General features: G+C 47.3%; 1 protein-coding gene across 1 annotated transcript in view; it reads left to right on the plus strand.

Moving 5' to 3' along the window:
* The window catches only part of LOC102931983, a 35572-nt gene that overhangs the window by 1862 nt on the left and 16476 nt on the right, over nucleotides 1–17234 (plus strand). Inside the window, exons 2-8 of the mRNA XM_043548551.1 lie at nucleotides 928–1106; nucleotides 6893–7051; nucleotides 8886–9024; nucleotides 12304–12499; nucleotides 15204–15345; nucleotides 16713–16874; nucleotides 17007–17044. Of these exons, the coding sequence (XP_043404486.1) occupies nucleotides 928–1106; nucleotides 6893–7051; nucleotides 8886–9024; nucleotides 12304–12499; nucleotides 15204–15345; nucleotides 16713–16874; nucleotides 17007–17044 (1015 nt within the window). The remainder of the gene's footprint in view (nucleotides 1–927; nucleotides 1107–6892; nucleotides 7052–8885; nucleotides 9025–12303; nucleotides 12500–15203; nucleotides 15346–16712; nucleotides 16875–17006; nucleotides 17045–17234) is intronic.

Raw genomic sequence — 17234 nt, forward strand, 5'->3', positions numbered from 1 at the left:
ATAGTTGCAGGATGATTTTGCAGAACATGTATCAACCTTTCCAGTAGCACATGGCATGACTTTAAAGCAGTGATCCCCAAACTTTTGAGGTTCGTGCCCCCCTCACCCTTCCCCATCCCCCAGGAATGGGGCCACAGCCTGGGGGGCATACAGACAGGAGCAAGGGGGATGGGTCTGCGGTTGGCAGCCGGGCCTGCGGCCAGGTGTGGATCTGCTCCCGGCCTTTCCCCCAGCCTCAGCCCTGGGCCAGAAATGGAGCTGTGGCCAGCGGCTTTGGCTGGCACGGGGCCAGGAGCGGAGCCACACCAAGGCTGGGGACTGGGCCAGGCGCAGGGCTGGGAGTTGGAGGCGCGGCTGGGGGAGGGACCAGAGCAGAACTGGGGGCGGAGAAGGGCTGGGTGGTGCTCCTTCCCTGCTGTACCCCCCCCGATGTTCCTCCGTGCCCCCCTAGGGGGTGCGCCCCACACTTTGGGGCCTCTGCTTTAAAGATCTCATGAACATTTGACTGTATAGTGTGCGCCAGATCTCCAAAAGGTAGAAGCCCATTTGCATGGGCAATTGCATTTGCTACCACAAGTACCGACGTGCACTGGGCACCGGCCCGTGCCAACAGCCAGATGGGCATCTTGCAGGCCAAATGCCTGTATGTTTGCCCCAGCTGCAACCAGTTATTGATATTTGCACATGCCAGTCTCTGCCCTCTGGCTTGGAAAATTCAGCCCTGAATCTACAACCTGCTGCTAGCCAAAATTCAGCTACATGGCAGCTAAAGCAGATCTCTGAATTCACAGCTGGCTAATTGCACATAGGGGAGGGATCCCACTCTGCAAACATTCCTCTGAGATTGGAAGCAAAGGAATGAAGTGCTGTAAGAGTCTCTCATGCTGCCAGGGGATGCGGTATTAATTGTTCACATGCCATTGTCAGGTACTTTTATATTACCGAGGGATTGCTTCTCCTTGTTCCAGTACCGAAGATGGGATTTGCAGGGCTATGAACTGCACTTCCAGGATCCCCGCCACAGGTTTTCAGAACTCCACAGTCCCGTGCCAGCTAGAGGGAGAGGCGGCCATCTTCCCTGCTTCCCCAGGATCCTTCCCCATGAGGTAAGGTGGGTGGTGTTTGTTAACCTCTTCAGTGAATGTGGCCCTGGTGAAAAGTGCTTGGCTGACAGGCACAGAGCATGGAAGCTCCAGCTGCCTCACGCACTGCCCCACCGGCATGCCTCAGCCAGACCTGCAGGCAACCCTTCGAGGGTTGGAAAAGACAAATCCAGCCGTTCGCTTCTCTGCTCAGACTGCAAACAAGGGTGATGATTGTGGTGGGGAGGTGGGTTTGTGATGCTAGCCAGGAATAGCCTTTGCCTTCCTTGCAGAGGATGTGGGGGGAGATAGCCACATCAGAGCTATTTTTGGGGCAGCGAGCCTGAAGTATTGTCCCAAATTGATGTGTCAGTAGAAGAGGTTTTGGAACAAACTGATTAATTTAACAGTAATAAGTCACCAGGACCAGCTGGTATTCACCCAAGAGTTCTGAAAGAACTCAGATATGAAATTGCAGAACTACTAACTGTGGTATGTAACTTAAATCGGCCTCTGTACCAGATGATTGGAGGATAGCTAATGTACCACCAATTTTTTTAAAAAAAGGGTCCAAACGAGATCTTGACAATTACAGGCCAGTAAGCCTAACTTTAGTATCAGGCAAATTGATTGAAACTATAGTACAGAACAGAATTATCAGACACATACATGAACATGGTATGTCGAGGGAAGAGTCAACACTGCTTTTGAAAAGGGAAATCGTGTCTCACCAATCTATTAGAATTCTTTGAGGGAGTCAAAAAGCACATGGATATGGGTGATCCAGTTGATATAGTGTATTTGGATTTTCAGAAAGCCTTTGAAAAGGTCCCTCACCAAAGACTCTTAAGGAAACTAGGTAGCCATGGGATAAGAGGGAAGGCCCTCTTAGGAATCAGTAACTGGTTGAAAGACAGGAAACAAAGGAAAGGAATAAATGGAGAGGTGAACAGCATGGTCCCCCAAGAATCTGTGCTGTTCAACATATTAATTAATGATCTGGAAAAGGGGGTCAATGGTGAAGTGGCAAAGTTTGCAGATGATGCAAAGTTATTCAAGATAGTGAAGTTCAAAGCAGACTGAGTTACAGAGGGATCTCATACAACTGGGCTACCAGGCAACAACATAGCAGATGAAATTCAACACTGAAAAGCGCAAAGTAATGCACATTGGAAAAAATAATTCCAATTATACATACACAATGATGGGTTCTAAATTAGCTGTTATCACCCAAGAAAGATCTTGGGATCACTGTAGATCAGTGGTGGGCACTGCAGCCCATCAGGGTAATCTCCTGGCAGGCTGTGAGACAATATTTACATTGATCGTCTGCAGGCACGGCTGCCCGCAGCTCCCAGTGGCCATGGTTCGCCGTTCCCAGCCAACGGGAGCTGCGGGCGGCCATGCCTGTGCACTGTCAATGTAAATACTGTCTCACGGCCCACCAGCAGATCACCCTGATGGGCCACAGGTTACCCACCACTGCTGTAGATAGTTCTCTGAAAACTTCCACTCAATGCATAGCTTCAGTAGTAAAAAAGGCAAACAGTTTGGCAGGAACTATTAGAAGGGGGTAGAAAATACTATATAAATCCATGGTGCCCAAAGCCCACACCTTGAATACTGTGTTTTGAGCCCCACCTCAAAAGGATATAGTGGAACTAGAAAAGGTTCAGTGAAGGGCAACAAAGATGATCAAGGGTATAGTACCGCTCCCTCAGTCTCTCCTGTTGAAGCCATTCCACTTTGAATAAATAATGTAAAGAGTCATTGGAGCAGGGGACTGGATTGTGCATCTCCCACGCTGCAGGTGAGTGCTCTGATCAGCAGGTTACAGAGTCCTTCTCAAGCTTGCTCGCTCGCTCTCTCTCTCCGTGGTCCAATCATTCTGTCACTAAGTGGAAAAGCTTCAACAGTCGAGGGAGGCTATATCAGAATACCTCAGAGGTTAGAGCACCCGCCTGAGAGGTGGGAGACTTTTGTTCAAATCCCTTCTCCCCCTCAGATGGAGGGGGGACTTGAACTAGGGGTCTCTCACATCCTAAGTGAGTACCCTAACCACTGGGCTAAAAGTTACAAGGGAGGGCCTCCCCTGGGCCCACTGCACCTGTCTGGCTTCTTGCAAAAACAGGCCCCTATCTCCAAGTGAGGGTTTGCAGCTGAGAATCCCAAGTAGAGGGAGGTGCCTCCTGGCAGTCAGGACTTAGGTACCTATCTCTGTGAGAGGGACAGGGCTTAGCACTCTTCCCATTGGTTATCTTAGGCAAGGAGCACCCTAGCATGCTGGCTTTTATCAATCCCATTCTATTGGTCCCCTGTCATTGCATAGGGAGCCTGGGCACCTAACCCCCTTTGTGAATCCCAGTGATTTTCCAGGGGCCTAAAAGTTTGGCATGGCGACGCTGAGCATCACCACACCTCAGTGTCTTTATGAGTCTAGCCCCTCTCCATTCCTCAGTTCCTCATCAGTTAAATGGAAGTGATAATACTCCCTTTCTCCCACCATCCGTCTTGCCTATTTAAACGGTAAGCCCTTCTCCTACTAGGTGCATGTACAGAGCCAAGCACAACGGGGCTCTGATCTCAGCTGGGGCCTGGAGGTGCTATTGTAATACAAACAGCAGTGCACAGCATTCTACTACAGTGATATCAAGCATTATGCCTCCTCCCTCCTTCCCCGGACTACCTTCTTCTGGTGCATCAGGCACTGCTCCCCACTCTCAGAATGGCAAATCCTATATCCCCGGAGACACCGAATTGCGGCACAGTGACCACAAGGCAACAAAGGTCACTACTGCACCTTTCACTTACAGGGTCTCTTGGACAATATGATCAGCCAATGGGGTTCCCATGAAACTCTGCCACTCTACTCCCACAGAGTGACAGCTAACTGCAGCCACAAGGGGCATTATACTGATTAGCTGTTCCAAGGCAGGCCCATTGTCATTTGCATATTTGTCCCAAGGCATGATGGGTACTGTTGGCTGTTCAGATTCACTGTGTTTCTTGTCCTGACTTTTTATTTTAGCTACTCTGGAAGGGTTTGGAACTTGGAGCACCTCTGTTTAACGTCGCTCATATTTGAAGTAAAGTTTAAGTCAAGGTCCCTAGTAACTATCTTAATGAGGACTAGCTGAAGCAGACAGCTTCTCTGGAAATTGGTGTGAGGGACTCTCAGGCAGGGATTAATGCCAATTGTGTATCACTTCCTCTCGGTACAACTGTGTGGCAGGATTAAAGAGCGAGGTGGGGTGATTTCCATGTAACAGGGGTTCCGACAGCGCGGACCAGATCCTCCACTGGTTTCAGTCATCCTGCCTCTGCTAAAGTCAGTGGAGCTGCACAGACTTACAGCAACTGGGGAGCTAGCCCTAGGCTTCCCCCCACCCCCTCCCCTTCGGTCATCTTCAAATCAGGAGTTGGTACCTTCCTGGAAGATGGGCTTGAGCCAAATAAGTGACTGGGCTCAGTACAGGAGGGGCAGGGTGCAGTTCTCTGGCCTGCGTTGCACAGAAGGCCAGACTAGGCGGACTGATAGTCCTTTCTGGCCTTAGAATCTATGAGAAATACAGAAGCAACAAAAAAAATGTACCTTAGAAGGATATCGTTGACTATTGCTCTAACCCTGGGTGACATCTTAGCATTCTCATCTCCACACCCCAGACTCCCAGCTGCTTTCCGAATGTCCAAGACCAAAATTAACCATTTCCAGTTCAGAATCACCTGCTCTCTCCAATCCAGTGTCAGAGCACTTGCTCCCCTCCACCCCCCAGGAAACACCCTGAAAGGCTCCTAACGCCGGACAAATCTAAATGGCTTACTAACTGCCTCCAGCCCCCAGACAGGTAATTCCAGCCCCCAGACAAGGGTTTCCAGATCCTCAGTGTTAAAGGAGTGTGAGACACCCAAAACAACAGTGCTCAAGTGGTGGTCAACAGCCACTTTGCCAGTGCCCTAGCAGTACAAGGGTCCAGTGTCTGCAAGTCACTATTGACCAACAGCATGCCGGGACCCACATGAAGCAAACTCATGATCTCAGGCCAGGCCTTCAGCGATATTGCCCTCGCATCAAGGAGCCCCAGCCCCACTACCACAGCTGGCTCTAATGAGCAGCCTTAGCTCAGATGCCAAGAATCAGCAAGAATCTAGAGACTGAACCAGCCACCCAGGGAAGCGATGGGCCGGCAGGCAAGGGATACAGTGAGGGAGAACTGGAGACAGCACAGCTCCCCCTCCACTCCCTGGCTTGGGTCCCCAGCACACCCCCCAGTCTCCCACCCACCCCTGCTTCTTTGGGTGTGGCCAAGGGCACTCCCTCTCCTGCTCCAACCTCCTTTAGCACCCCTGGGACACGATGACAGGGTACCACTGGGAGATGCTTGCCCTGCTGTTGCCCATGCTGTTGCCTGTTCTGGGACTCAGCAGACATCCTCCTCCAGAGCTGGCCTCTTTCACCAGCAATAATAATAATGTAAAGCTATTATATGATAAGGCTACTCTAAAGCAATAACGCAGACAGACTCCCTAGCTAATTGATAGCAGACGATGCTAAATAAAGAAATAAAATTATAAAAAATGATCCTCCTCTAAATAGATATCGCCTCTAATACGGATGAAGTCTAAGTAATGGCCATTTAATAGCCCTGGGCCCAAAGCACTTCCTGGTGGCTAATGGCCGCCTGGAAGTCAGGATAGCTTGAAATGAAATGAAGTACCACTCAGCCCATCACATATTAATTCCCCAGGAAATGTCTTGCGCTGAGACCAGTATTTCTAATGCAGTTATGTGCTAGGGGCCTGATGCTGTGAGGTGCTAAGCACTCCATGCAAAGTGCTGGGTTCCCAACCCCCAGTGAGGGTTGAGGGCTCTTAGGCCCAGATTTTTAAAAGGTATTTGGACATTTCTCCATTCAGCGTTGCATGGCGTAAGGTCCAGATCCTCGGACCTAAGAGACTTAGATGGCAAAGTCCAATTTTTCAAAAGCAGAGCAAAGCCTAAATACCTTTAAATATCTGGGCCTTAGCAGCTTGCAGGATCAGGCCCTAGTATCGTAGGAAGAAAATGGGCATAGCTGAGTATTTTTAAAGTAGCACTGAATTGAGTGCTCAGCTGATTTTAATCCTCTCTCTAGGGAACTCAAACAACAGAACAAAAACATCACATCCCTTTTCATTTGTCAAAAGATCCCTAGTTTCTTTTCTCTTCATTTACAATGAAGCTGAAATTAACATAGCCAATCTGTTGTGGAGCCAGCATATGCCGCAGCCATCTCACCTCAAAACAACTCAGTTTGTACCCCATCCTGTTAACTTCTGCTGTTCCCAGAACTGCCCTGTTAGTTCACTGCTGCTGAAGAGGCCGCAGAGAAAGATGGGTTTTTGTAGGACCCATCACAAAAGCAGCTCACACCATTTCAGCAGTGAGACATGGGAATGCAATAAGAAAAGAAACCATAGTGAGTCTGGAGAACTCACTACACTCAAACAATATTAAAGTAGGTCAAATCTCCTTTTCAAAGGAAGGGTCAAATTTTGCACATATTTTAACCCACTGAAGTCAGTAGGGTTGTAGAGAATTTGCCCTAACAGGAAATGGAAACATCGTTGAACTAGATTTTACATTGGTTTTCTCGAATGTAGACAGCTTTTCCAGGGGTTCAATGATGATGATGAGGAGGAGTTTGGACACAGTTGTAGGTGGAAAAAATCACTTCTCAGGAATGGCCAAGTCAAACTCTTGTTTGATTTACAGCTAATCATGCAGATGCTTTCAAATATTCCCTCTTGTGCATTCCCGTGTGTTCCTCTAGATTCTCCAGCTGCTGCTGGTCCCAGACTGTGCTCCCTCCCAATGAGGATAACAACTCCAGTGTCCAGTTTGAGATGGTGATGACTTATACCCTGGGTGCTCGCTCTGATACAGGATCGACAAACACCTCTCCGCAGACTCCGCTTCTGCCTCCTCTCAGGTAACTCCCTTCCATTCAGTACACAGCATGTCAGCTACAAGAGGTAATAAGAAGAGCAGAGTCCAGCTAATGAATGCTGTACTCAGCTGTGACAGAAAAGGCAGTTTCCTGCCATACCCCTCGAAATAACTTATGGAATTAAGTTGAGGCCTCTTTGGGGTCCATTGTACTAAAAGCAAAGTTTATGTATCATTATGGGCCAGGATTGCATGTTAAGCTCTCTAGGCAGGAGATGGGATATAAGGCCTGGATGTTCAAAGGACTGTATTGAATAGTGTGCCAGGCACGAGTGGACTTTTGGGATAATGCGTGTGAAATGGATTTTCTACGAAATATCTAGGGTGAGGTTAATGCAATCCCCCACCTTCTGTTATGGAAAATTCAGTCTTTTGAAGCTATGCCCTGAGGTGTGGGCCTTTGTCTGCTGATCCCGTTACATCAAGCCAAGATCAGAGGCCCAAGCTGTATAAAGGAAAATCATGGATAGTTCAGCCTGTTCTGTTCTGAATCTGAGACAGTTATGAACTTGTACCACAGCAAAAACTCTGCTGTGGGTATTGAAGGACTGATATGTACCCAAGCCCAAGGCTGGAGTTGGGGTGATCTCTGGTAAGCTTTTTTGGCATCCATATTTATTGTTTTTAGTTCGTTTTCTCTGTATGCTTTCACCTTAAGAATAAATATGCTTGCTTAGAAAGAGCTGTGTGGTTATTCAGAAATACTGGCAAGCAACTACACTGTTCATAGCCATTGAAGAGAAACCAAAGCACAGACACTAGTCTACTCAGGCAGCCTGACTTGCTGGGGATACCAGTGTAGGCAGGGAACTGTGTAGCCTGGAAAACCCTCAGTCAAGAGGGGAGAGGCAAGTCTCTGCCCAAGAGAGGTGACAGCTGAGGAGCAGGGAGCCTGGAGTGGGTGCCTTTGGTAGACCATGGAGGGGGAATACAGGTGCAGTTGCCCTGAACTGTGACACGCCCCTTCCTATAACACTAACACACAGTAGGGTTAGAAATTCTGATCTCAGCACAGGACACTGGCAGCAGCGTTAATCACGACAAGCTGCCAATACTCCACAAAGCTCTCACATTTGTGTAGTAGCATTAGGGTTGTGTATCCTCTGTAGGCTGAAGCACTAGCGGCAAGATTTCACACACATGCGCGCACACACACGGCAGATATGTCAGCACTGGAGAATAGGGAGCAGTATTTAGCCAGTAGAGGGAGACATGACACACCTGATCAAATCTGATATTTCACCCCACAGAAGGCACCAGTGCTCATAGTGAGGCAGGGTGGCCTAGTCGATAGAGCACTGGACTGGTACTCAGGAGACCTGGGTTCTATTTCCAGCTGTGTCACTAGCCTGCTGCATGACCTTGAGCAAGTCACTTCACCTCCCTGTGCCTCGGTTTTCCCAACTGTAAAATGAAGGCAGACAGGCTGGCATAAACCTAGAATGTTGATAGCTCATATTCATATAATACTTTCCATTTCAAAGGATCCCAAAGAGCTTTACTGAGTCTTTCTATAAACTATACACAGAGCTATCATGCCAGTCACCCTGAAATGCAGCCACTTCTGGGGGAGGGAGTTGAAGTGGCAAGTATTTAACAGTGCACATCAACATCACACATTCAAGCACACGTAACTACAGCTAGTCAGATAACGGGGACCATTTTTGAAAAAGGGTCATTGAAAGTGTTCACTTTCAAAAAACCAAACCCAAAAACCCAACACAAGCATCCATGCAAGAAAGAAAGGGCTCAATGGAGAACTAAATACAAAATCAGCTAGAGGGAGTTCTTCAAAACCATGGTGTTTGTTTTCACAGAGTTCCCCAAAACTGTGCTGCATTGTATAATCTGAGCGTCTCAGACCAAGATGGGGATGTAGTGAGGTGTCGATATGGGCGTCGAGAGGAGCTTGCCTGTGCTTTCTGCAAGAAGTACCCTTTTCTGCATTTGGATGAGGCAAGTATGTAGGTCCTGTGCTCTCACACCCAGCAGCAGAAGCAACCAGGCAATAGTAGGACCAGTTATGTCATATACTTATAACAGAATTTGCAGTGGTCAGTAGTGAGATGTCATTACAGCCTTACACAAATGCAGCTGAAACCTTGTTTAACCAGTAGTAAGAGCCCACAGTAGTTAGTAATAGGCAAGCAACAAAAACCACAGAGGTTTGTCTCAGCTTAGACAATATAAATGGTCAACTCCAACTCCTCTTACTAACAGACAAGCCGTCCATCTTGAGAGGAGTCAAGCATGTGCAGGGTGAGCAGGATTTACCTGAAGTTTGAATACTCATTGTAACAAGTTCCCTTACCTTCGTTCATTGCTGCCTCAGTTTCCCTCTGCCAGCACCTTGGGTTGTCTTATAGGCTGCTATCTTCAGGGCACTTGGAGCAGGGAGGCGACCTAGCTAAGTCACAAAGTCCACCCCATCTGAGATGGGGCAAGAAGTCCACCAAAAAGCAATCTTCCGCCCAGCCTCTTGCTGTGCCCCAGACCTTCCCAGTCCTGTTGACTCGGGACAGGACGAAAAAGGGCTTCTTCCCACCAATACAGGAAACCCCAGCCTAGGCCACTACCTACAGGCATCCACTCAGGCCTCAACCCCACGCTGCATAATACTGCCCCTATCTCTTCCTCCAGCCCCTGGGTCCCTCTGAAGTCAGCCTAGAAGACCCTCCCAGCCATTTCCCAGGCTTCCTGCAGTGCTGCTAACTCTCACAGTATTTGGTGGTTTTTCAGAAGCCCCAGCCCCCTGGAATCATGTGATTAGGGAAGACTCTCAGTTTTCATTTTTTTTTTTTTTTTAAAAAGGGTAAATTTCTAGCCTTCGTAGCTGTGCAGAAGCGCTCGGCAATGTGAAGGAAGCACCCTGCAGGCTCACAAGCCAGAAGGCAAATTAACAGCATCCCAGAATTATCACTTTTAAACCAATCTCAGGCTTTTTGAATGTTTGGGGTTAGCAATGCTGCCTAGACTCTATGGCAAGCCCAACCACTGACCCTGCTTCACCCCTACACATACTGAGGGTGAAAGGAAGGCATCTACTTTTATAGCAGGCCCTGCCTCTAGCCTGCAGTCACATGACCCCAGTCCATGAGCCTGCCCAATCAACTTGCTCGCTTTGAACAGTGGCATCACCTGGGGACTCCATCCCAAGTCCCATGAGAAAACCAAACACTGGTGAAGTTCCCGCTCTTAAAAGGCCAGCTCCTGCTGTCACTCTTAGCCAAAACATCATCATCACTGCCTGAGGCACAGTAGCACTGAAAGGCCTCAGCCTATGTCAGGGCCCCATGCTGCTGGGTGCTGTACACACACAGAGTAAGAGACAGCCCCTGCTCCAAAGTGTGTGATCTAAATAGACAAGCCAGGCAAAGGAAGCCTTGTCATCATCCCCATTTTACACCTGCGGAGCTGAGGTGCCGAGAGATTAAGGGCCAGGTTTTTAGAGGTGTTTAGGTGCCCAATGGTGCCGATAGGTGGGATTTTCAATTGCTCAGCAGTGGAGTGCCGTGACATTTCAGGAAGGCATGCAATGCTACATTTGCATGCCCTAGCAGGGGCGCTGGAACCATTTGTATAGTGGGGGAGCTGAGAGCCATTGAACCAAACTGTAAACCCTGTATATAATGGAAACTACTTCAAGCCACAGGGTGCAGCAGCACCCCCCCCACACACACCCCTAGTTACAGCACCTACATGCTTTATTGGGGGTCCAAAATAGCATTCTCCATGCGCTATGACCTCACATGAATGATGCATGGGATGGGAAGTCATGCTGAGCAGAGGACACCATTTTGTTCTACAATGCACTTTGGGGGGCCAGACAGGATTGTCCTCAGCGCTGCCAGTTGGACCCCGTTTTTGGGGAAATGTAGGGCATGCCCTGCACACAGAGACAGCACACAACCACTGCCGAGTCACTTGAAATCACTGTTGAAAACCTTACTAGGCATCCGTCTACAACTTTAGATGACTAAGTACTTTTGACAAATCTGGCTCTAAGAGACTTGTCCAAGGTCATTCTGGGAGTCCGGTGACAGAGCCAGGAATTGAACCCCAATTTTGTGGGTCCTACCACAGTGCCTTAACCATACTCAGTTCTCCTGGGTCCTTCCTTAACTTTGTTTAAATCTCAAAAGAGGCTTGGTTTGAGATTTCAGAGCAGATCCCGTTTAGTTTTCTTTCTGAGCCTGTTCACTCCTTCTAACAGCAATAGGTATTGTTCCTGTTGGAACACACCAAATGCATGTTGGTCTTCTCCATCTCTCAGCTGGATGAGTCCACGTTCTTAACAGAGACAACATCTCAATGTGGCAGCTCATTTGGCAAGTCGAGGAGGCACCCCTGTAAACATCTGGAGAGCAGAAATATGTCCCAGAGATCTCCATGCCAATTCTGGCAAAGTGTGGCGAAAATGTAAAGCTGGAACTGGGGAAGATTTTCTTGGTATCTTCATTCAAGTGACAAGTACCAAGCAGAAGCAGGTGGCTGTGTCTTCCTACCTACAACACGTGCAGTACCTACTACAACAAGGCCTTGTTCTTGACTGGGACCTTTGAGTGTTTTTGCAAAACAAAATTAAAAATAAAAACAAAAAATACAATAATAATCTGATAACCTAATATTTTAGTTTTTTATCTACATGCACATTTTAAAATGCTATTTTAATTGCAGTTCTCAGGCAGTTAAATATTTGATAGTAATATGATTAAAAAAAAAAAAGCCCATCAGGAAATAGCACTAGCCTTTTAATATACTCAATAAAAAGTAGTCAAGTCCTTTGCTTAGGAGTTCCTGCCTGAGGCGCTCCTATTATTATTATTATTATTAATTTTTTATTACAGTGCACCGAATAGCCCCAGCCATGGAGCAGGACCCCATTGTGATAGGCCCTGTACAAATAGAACACAAAGATTCTTCCCACCCCAAAGCATTTACTCTAATGCCAGCTGCACAGCACCCAACATCTAACCACTCCATCAGGTTCTCACCTGTCCGAATTCACACTGGGAGTCTTGTTTTTGGGCCTCCTGCTCTAGTCCGCATGTCTTTGAATTGGGCTCCATTGCAGAGCTGAACACAAGGCGCTGAAGCCACAGTGCTCCTGCTCCAATCCATCGTGTAGATTGCGAAATATGGGTTTGAGACAGTGAGCTGAGACTGACATCGAAGGGATAAAATTGAGGCCCTGTAACCTGCACAGCTTCTGACTGATCTTTCTTTTGGCTTCAGGACAGATGTACCCTTATGTACGACGGAATGGGCTCCGAAGGCACCTACCCGGTGGAGCTGATGGTGGAGGATTTCCCCAGGAAAACGGTGGTCCTGAAATTTGAGGATGGGATGCATGAGATTCATCCATACAATGCTTCAGGACAGGGCTGGAACGAAGCCCTAAGTTCTGTCCCACTTCAGTTCACCTTAACAGGTAACAGTGCCAGTCCCAAGTATGTGCACTATAATGACTGAAGTGTCAGCCCAGGGAACTTCTTCCCCAATTAACTTCCATGACTTATCAAAATTGTGAAAAAAATAAATATTTATATGCCATTCCTGTCTCTATCTATTGGGAATTTTCTCAGACAAACATTGACTTATTGGGAAATCTTATACGGAAGCAGAATTTGTCTCCCTAACGATTGGTTCCTTCTGCCTACCTCACAATGTGATATCACACCTTCTTTGTATGACATCAGAACTATTAGCAGAGCTGTGGTATCAAAATTTTACATTCATGGTATCTTAGTTATTGTAGTAATCGGTTATGATGTCATCACCTTCTACCTATGACATTATATGTTACTATTAACACCTGATGGTGCATTGTCACAGGTTTGCCCACTTCAGTTTTCTAAACAAGAGGAGAAAATGTATATGTGTATGTGTGGGGAGTGGGGGGGAATCAAAATGTGCCATTCATCCCACAAACTAGTTTAACGATTGGAGGAACAAACATCAAATCAGTTACTGGATCTTCGGGAGATCAACTGTGTACTAAAATAACTGAAATAGAAATAAAACTATTTCTGTTATAACTTGGAGCAATAGCTCAGCGTTCCTGTCAGTCTATATGCTCTGTCAGAGGTATCCTCTGGTGTTAATCCTGAATTATATTCAGATGAGCCAGGATGCTCATCAGGATGGAGAATGAAAGGAGGACACTGGAGATGGCTGTATTACTGTAGGTAGGGGATCCCAGGTCCTCAAAGGCGTTTAGGTGCCTAACTCCATTGATATAAAAAGAAAAGGAGGACTTGTGGCACCTTAGAGACTAACAAATGTATTTGAGCATAAGCTCTTGTGAGCTACAGCTCACTTCATCGGATGCATTCAGTGGAAAATACAGTGGGGAGATTTATATACACAGAGAACATGAAACAATGGGTGTTACCATACACACTGTAACAAGAGAGTGATCACTTAAGGTGAGCTATTACCAGCAGCAGAGCGGGGGAGAAAATACCTTTTGTAGTGATAATCAAGGTGGGCCATTTCCAGCAGTTGACAAGAACGTCTGAGGAACAGTGGGGGAGGAAATAAACATGGGGAAATAGTTTTACTTTGTGTAATGACACATCCACTCTCAATCTTTATTCAAGCCTAAGTTAATTGTATTCAGTTTGCAAATTAATTCCAATTCAGCAGTCTCTCGTTGGAGTCTGTTTTTGAAGTTTTTTTGTTGAAGAATTGCCACTTTTAGGTCTGTAATCGAGTGACCAAAGAGATTGAAGCGTTCTCCGACTGGTTTTTGAATGTTATTATTCTTGACGTCTGATTTGTGTCCATTTATTCTTTTACGTAGAGACTGTCCAGTTTGGCCAATGTACATGGTAGAGGGGCATTGCTGGCACATGATGGCATATATCACATTGGTGGATGTGCAGGTGAACGAGCCTCTGATAGTGTGACTGATGTGATTAGGCCCTATGATGGTGTCCCCTGAATAGATATGTGGACACAGTTGGCAACGGGCTTTGTTGCAAGGATAGGTTCCTGGGTTAGTGGTTCTGTTGTGTGGTGTGTGGTTGCTGGTGAGTATTTGCTTCAGGTTGGGGGGCTGTCTGTAAGCAAGGACTGGCCTGTCTCCCAAGATCTGTGAGAGTGATGGGTCGTCCTTCAGGATAGCTTGTAGATCCTTGATGATGCGTTGGAGAGGTTTTAGTTGGGGGCTGAAGGTGACGGCTAGTGGCGTTCTGTTATTTTCTTTGTTGGGCCTGTCCTGTAGTAGCTGACTTCTGGGTACTCTTCTGGCTCTGTCAATCTGTTTCTTCACTTCCGCAGGTGGGTATTGTAGTTGTAAGAACGCTTGATAGAGATCTTGTAGGTGTTTGTCTCTGTCTGAGGGGTTGGAGCAAATGCGGTTGTAACGTAGAGCTTGACTGTAGACAATGGATCGTGTGGTGTGGTCTGGATGAAAGCTGGAGGCACGTAGGTAAGCATAGCGGTCAGTAGGTTTCCGGTATAGGGTGGCATTTATGTGACCATCGCTTATTAGCACCGTAGTGTCCAGGAAGTGGATCTCTTGTGTGGACTGGTCCAGGCTGAGGTTGATGGTGGGATAGAAATTGTTGAAATCATGGTGGAATTCCTCCAGGGCTTCTTTTCCATGGGTCCCCCCCCGCTGTTCCTCAGACGGTTCTTGTCAACTGCTGGAAATGGCCCACCTTGATTATCACTACAAAATGTATTCCCCCCCCCGCCCCCGGCTCTCCTGCTGGTAATAGCTCACCTTACCTGATCACTCTCATTACAGTGTGTATGGTAACACCCATTGTTTCATGTTCTCTGCGTATATAAATCTCCCCACTGTATTTTCCACTGAATGCATCGGATGAAGTGAGCTGTAGCTCACAAAAGCTTATGCTCAAATACATTTGTTAGTCTCGAAGGTGCCACAAGTCCTCCTTTTCTTTTTGCAGATACAGATTAACACGGCTGCTACTCTGAAAGCTCCCATGATATAGTAAGGGAATATACCTTTGAGGATGGGGGTTGGGAAGACGTAGATGTCCTCCCCTATAAGCGATCACAGGTATTATTGGGATGTGTGTGTGTAGGGAGGGGGATAAAAAGGGTCTCAGTAGACGAAAGGAACTGGCTTTAAGACAACATGCTCCTGTTTTGTTTCCCAGTGGAGAAGCCAGTAGATGACTGTGCCTTTGGAATTAGAAGGCCAATATTTATCAGCCCAACCCCAAGCGATGGGGACAGGATCAGCGTGCTGCCCTATGAGGACGTTTCCTTCACAGTGATGGCTGTCAGCGCAGGAGAAAGGTGACTGAAATGGAAGAGAGGCTGCACAGTTACACTGAACCCCACAACAGGACCAAGGCCTACCAAGCCCAGAGAATACAATGCCAGCCCTTGCAGGCTTCATCATTGCTAACATGATGCTCATTCAGAGCTTGATCCTGCCAGGCACTGAGTGTCCTTAAGTCCCACTGGCTCAGCAGGCACCAGCACCTTACAGGATCTGCAGCCACAATCAGCAAACCAATGTGTGTGGCAGGTCTGCACCAGAATTCTGTGTTGTGAGTTAACGCATGTTAAAGCATGGCTCAGACTGGGGAAAGCTGCACTGCAGCCATCTGTTCTGTGGGTAGTAGAGGAGGACTTCATTCTCCAAGGCTAGCAACTTGGTACTTTCCACGGCACCAGCTGTTCTGCAATGAGAGGATAAATAAATGTCATGCACTTATGCGCCAACTTGATTTCTGGTTTGTAATGCCTGTAGGACAACATGCAGTATCAGTTCAATATCTGATGTCTACTTAATACAGGGACTATATTGTGCCCTGGCCGACAATTTAGAAGGATGATCTAATCGGCCTTTTCCTTCTCTAACCATTACTGATCCAATACACTGACAATAAATTGATCACCTTTGTATTTCCTATCTGTTGAGCATAGACAGACGTTATGCAACTGTAGGGCCTGATCCAAAGTCCATTGGTCAATGGGAGTCTCTCCACTAACTTCAGGGGGCTTTAGATCAGGCCCTAAATTTCCTGGGTACGTTTCTTGTGGCGTGTTGCCCAGATTATTAGTTCTTCATCAGGCCCGTTAGTAACACGCTCTTAGAGCTCTCTCTTTCTTGTTCTGCATCTGCTGTGGCAGCGATTGGATTGCATATAACGGCATGTCTTACCCTGGGGGATTATAGGTGCTGTGTGGGCAGAGGTGGGGCAGTGGATCAGCCAGCGTTGACTGCAGTGGAAGCTCCCATTCTTTTTTTATTCCTTTCTGCAGAGGAGTGTTGGGCTCTGTAACTTTGCTCTGAATGCCTTGGAAAGGCCACTCAAAATTATATTCTCTAGCACTTATTGAAAAGCAAACCATACCTTACCCAGTGCCTGGGCTGCAAGATAAACTAGGCACACCTGGTATTTTATGCCCACGATAGTGATCTGTAGGATATCAGCAGTACCAGCGCAGACAGGTCTTGCACAGCATTATTCATGACCCTGCACAGAAGGTACAGGTGTGCAGATGAACTAATAAATCCAGCCTGATGGCAATCAATACTGCATCTATGTCATTATCTGCTGCGCTGACATGATCTGCCCTCTCAGCTCAGTACCAGGCTCACATTTGGATGATCCTCAGGGCTTGAAACGCAACCCCTTGATCTTTTCCTGCAGGATGGCGGACTTGCAGGTTCTGGGTCCTTATGGGCTGCACACATTGGGTCCGTGGATGGCAGACGATCTCTGCACTGTGTCTGTGAATATCACCTGGGAGAGCACGAACCCTGTGAGATTGCGCCAGGTTCCTGTATGTTTTGTGGCCAGCACATTGTCTGGGTGAGAACTGCCAAAGGCCATTGTGAGCACAGCTGTTCTGCATTAATTTCAGGGTAACTAGGGTGGCTTAAGGTCTGACCTGCTCTGCTTGGCATGTGACTTTATCCTCTTTGCTTCTTCTTTGGTGTCTAGATTACAGTCTGAGCTCAGATGCATTTGGATTGTGCAGAGTGAGTATCTGAGAAGGGTTGTTTTCTGTCAGTCTGTGTGATAATTGCAAATCCCTCGTCATTAGGGCAGCAGTCTGGGTCAGTTCTACATGCAGAAATGCAGATTTCACAGGAAGCACTGTATACCCTGAGCTTGCTGCAGCTTGAGCCCATTTCAATCATAAGACACCGCTGGATGTTCAGTGTGATG

The sequence above is a fragment of the Chelonia mydas genome, chromosome 6, assembly GCF_015237465.2.
Source record: "Chelonia mydas isolate rCheMyd1 chromosome 6, rCheMyd1.pri.v2, whole genome shotgun sequence".
NCBI lineage: Eukaryota > Metazoa > Chordata > Testudines > Cheloniidae > Chelonia > Chelonia mydas.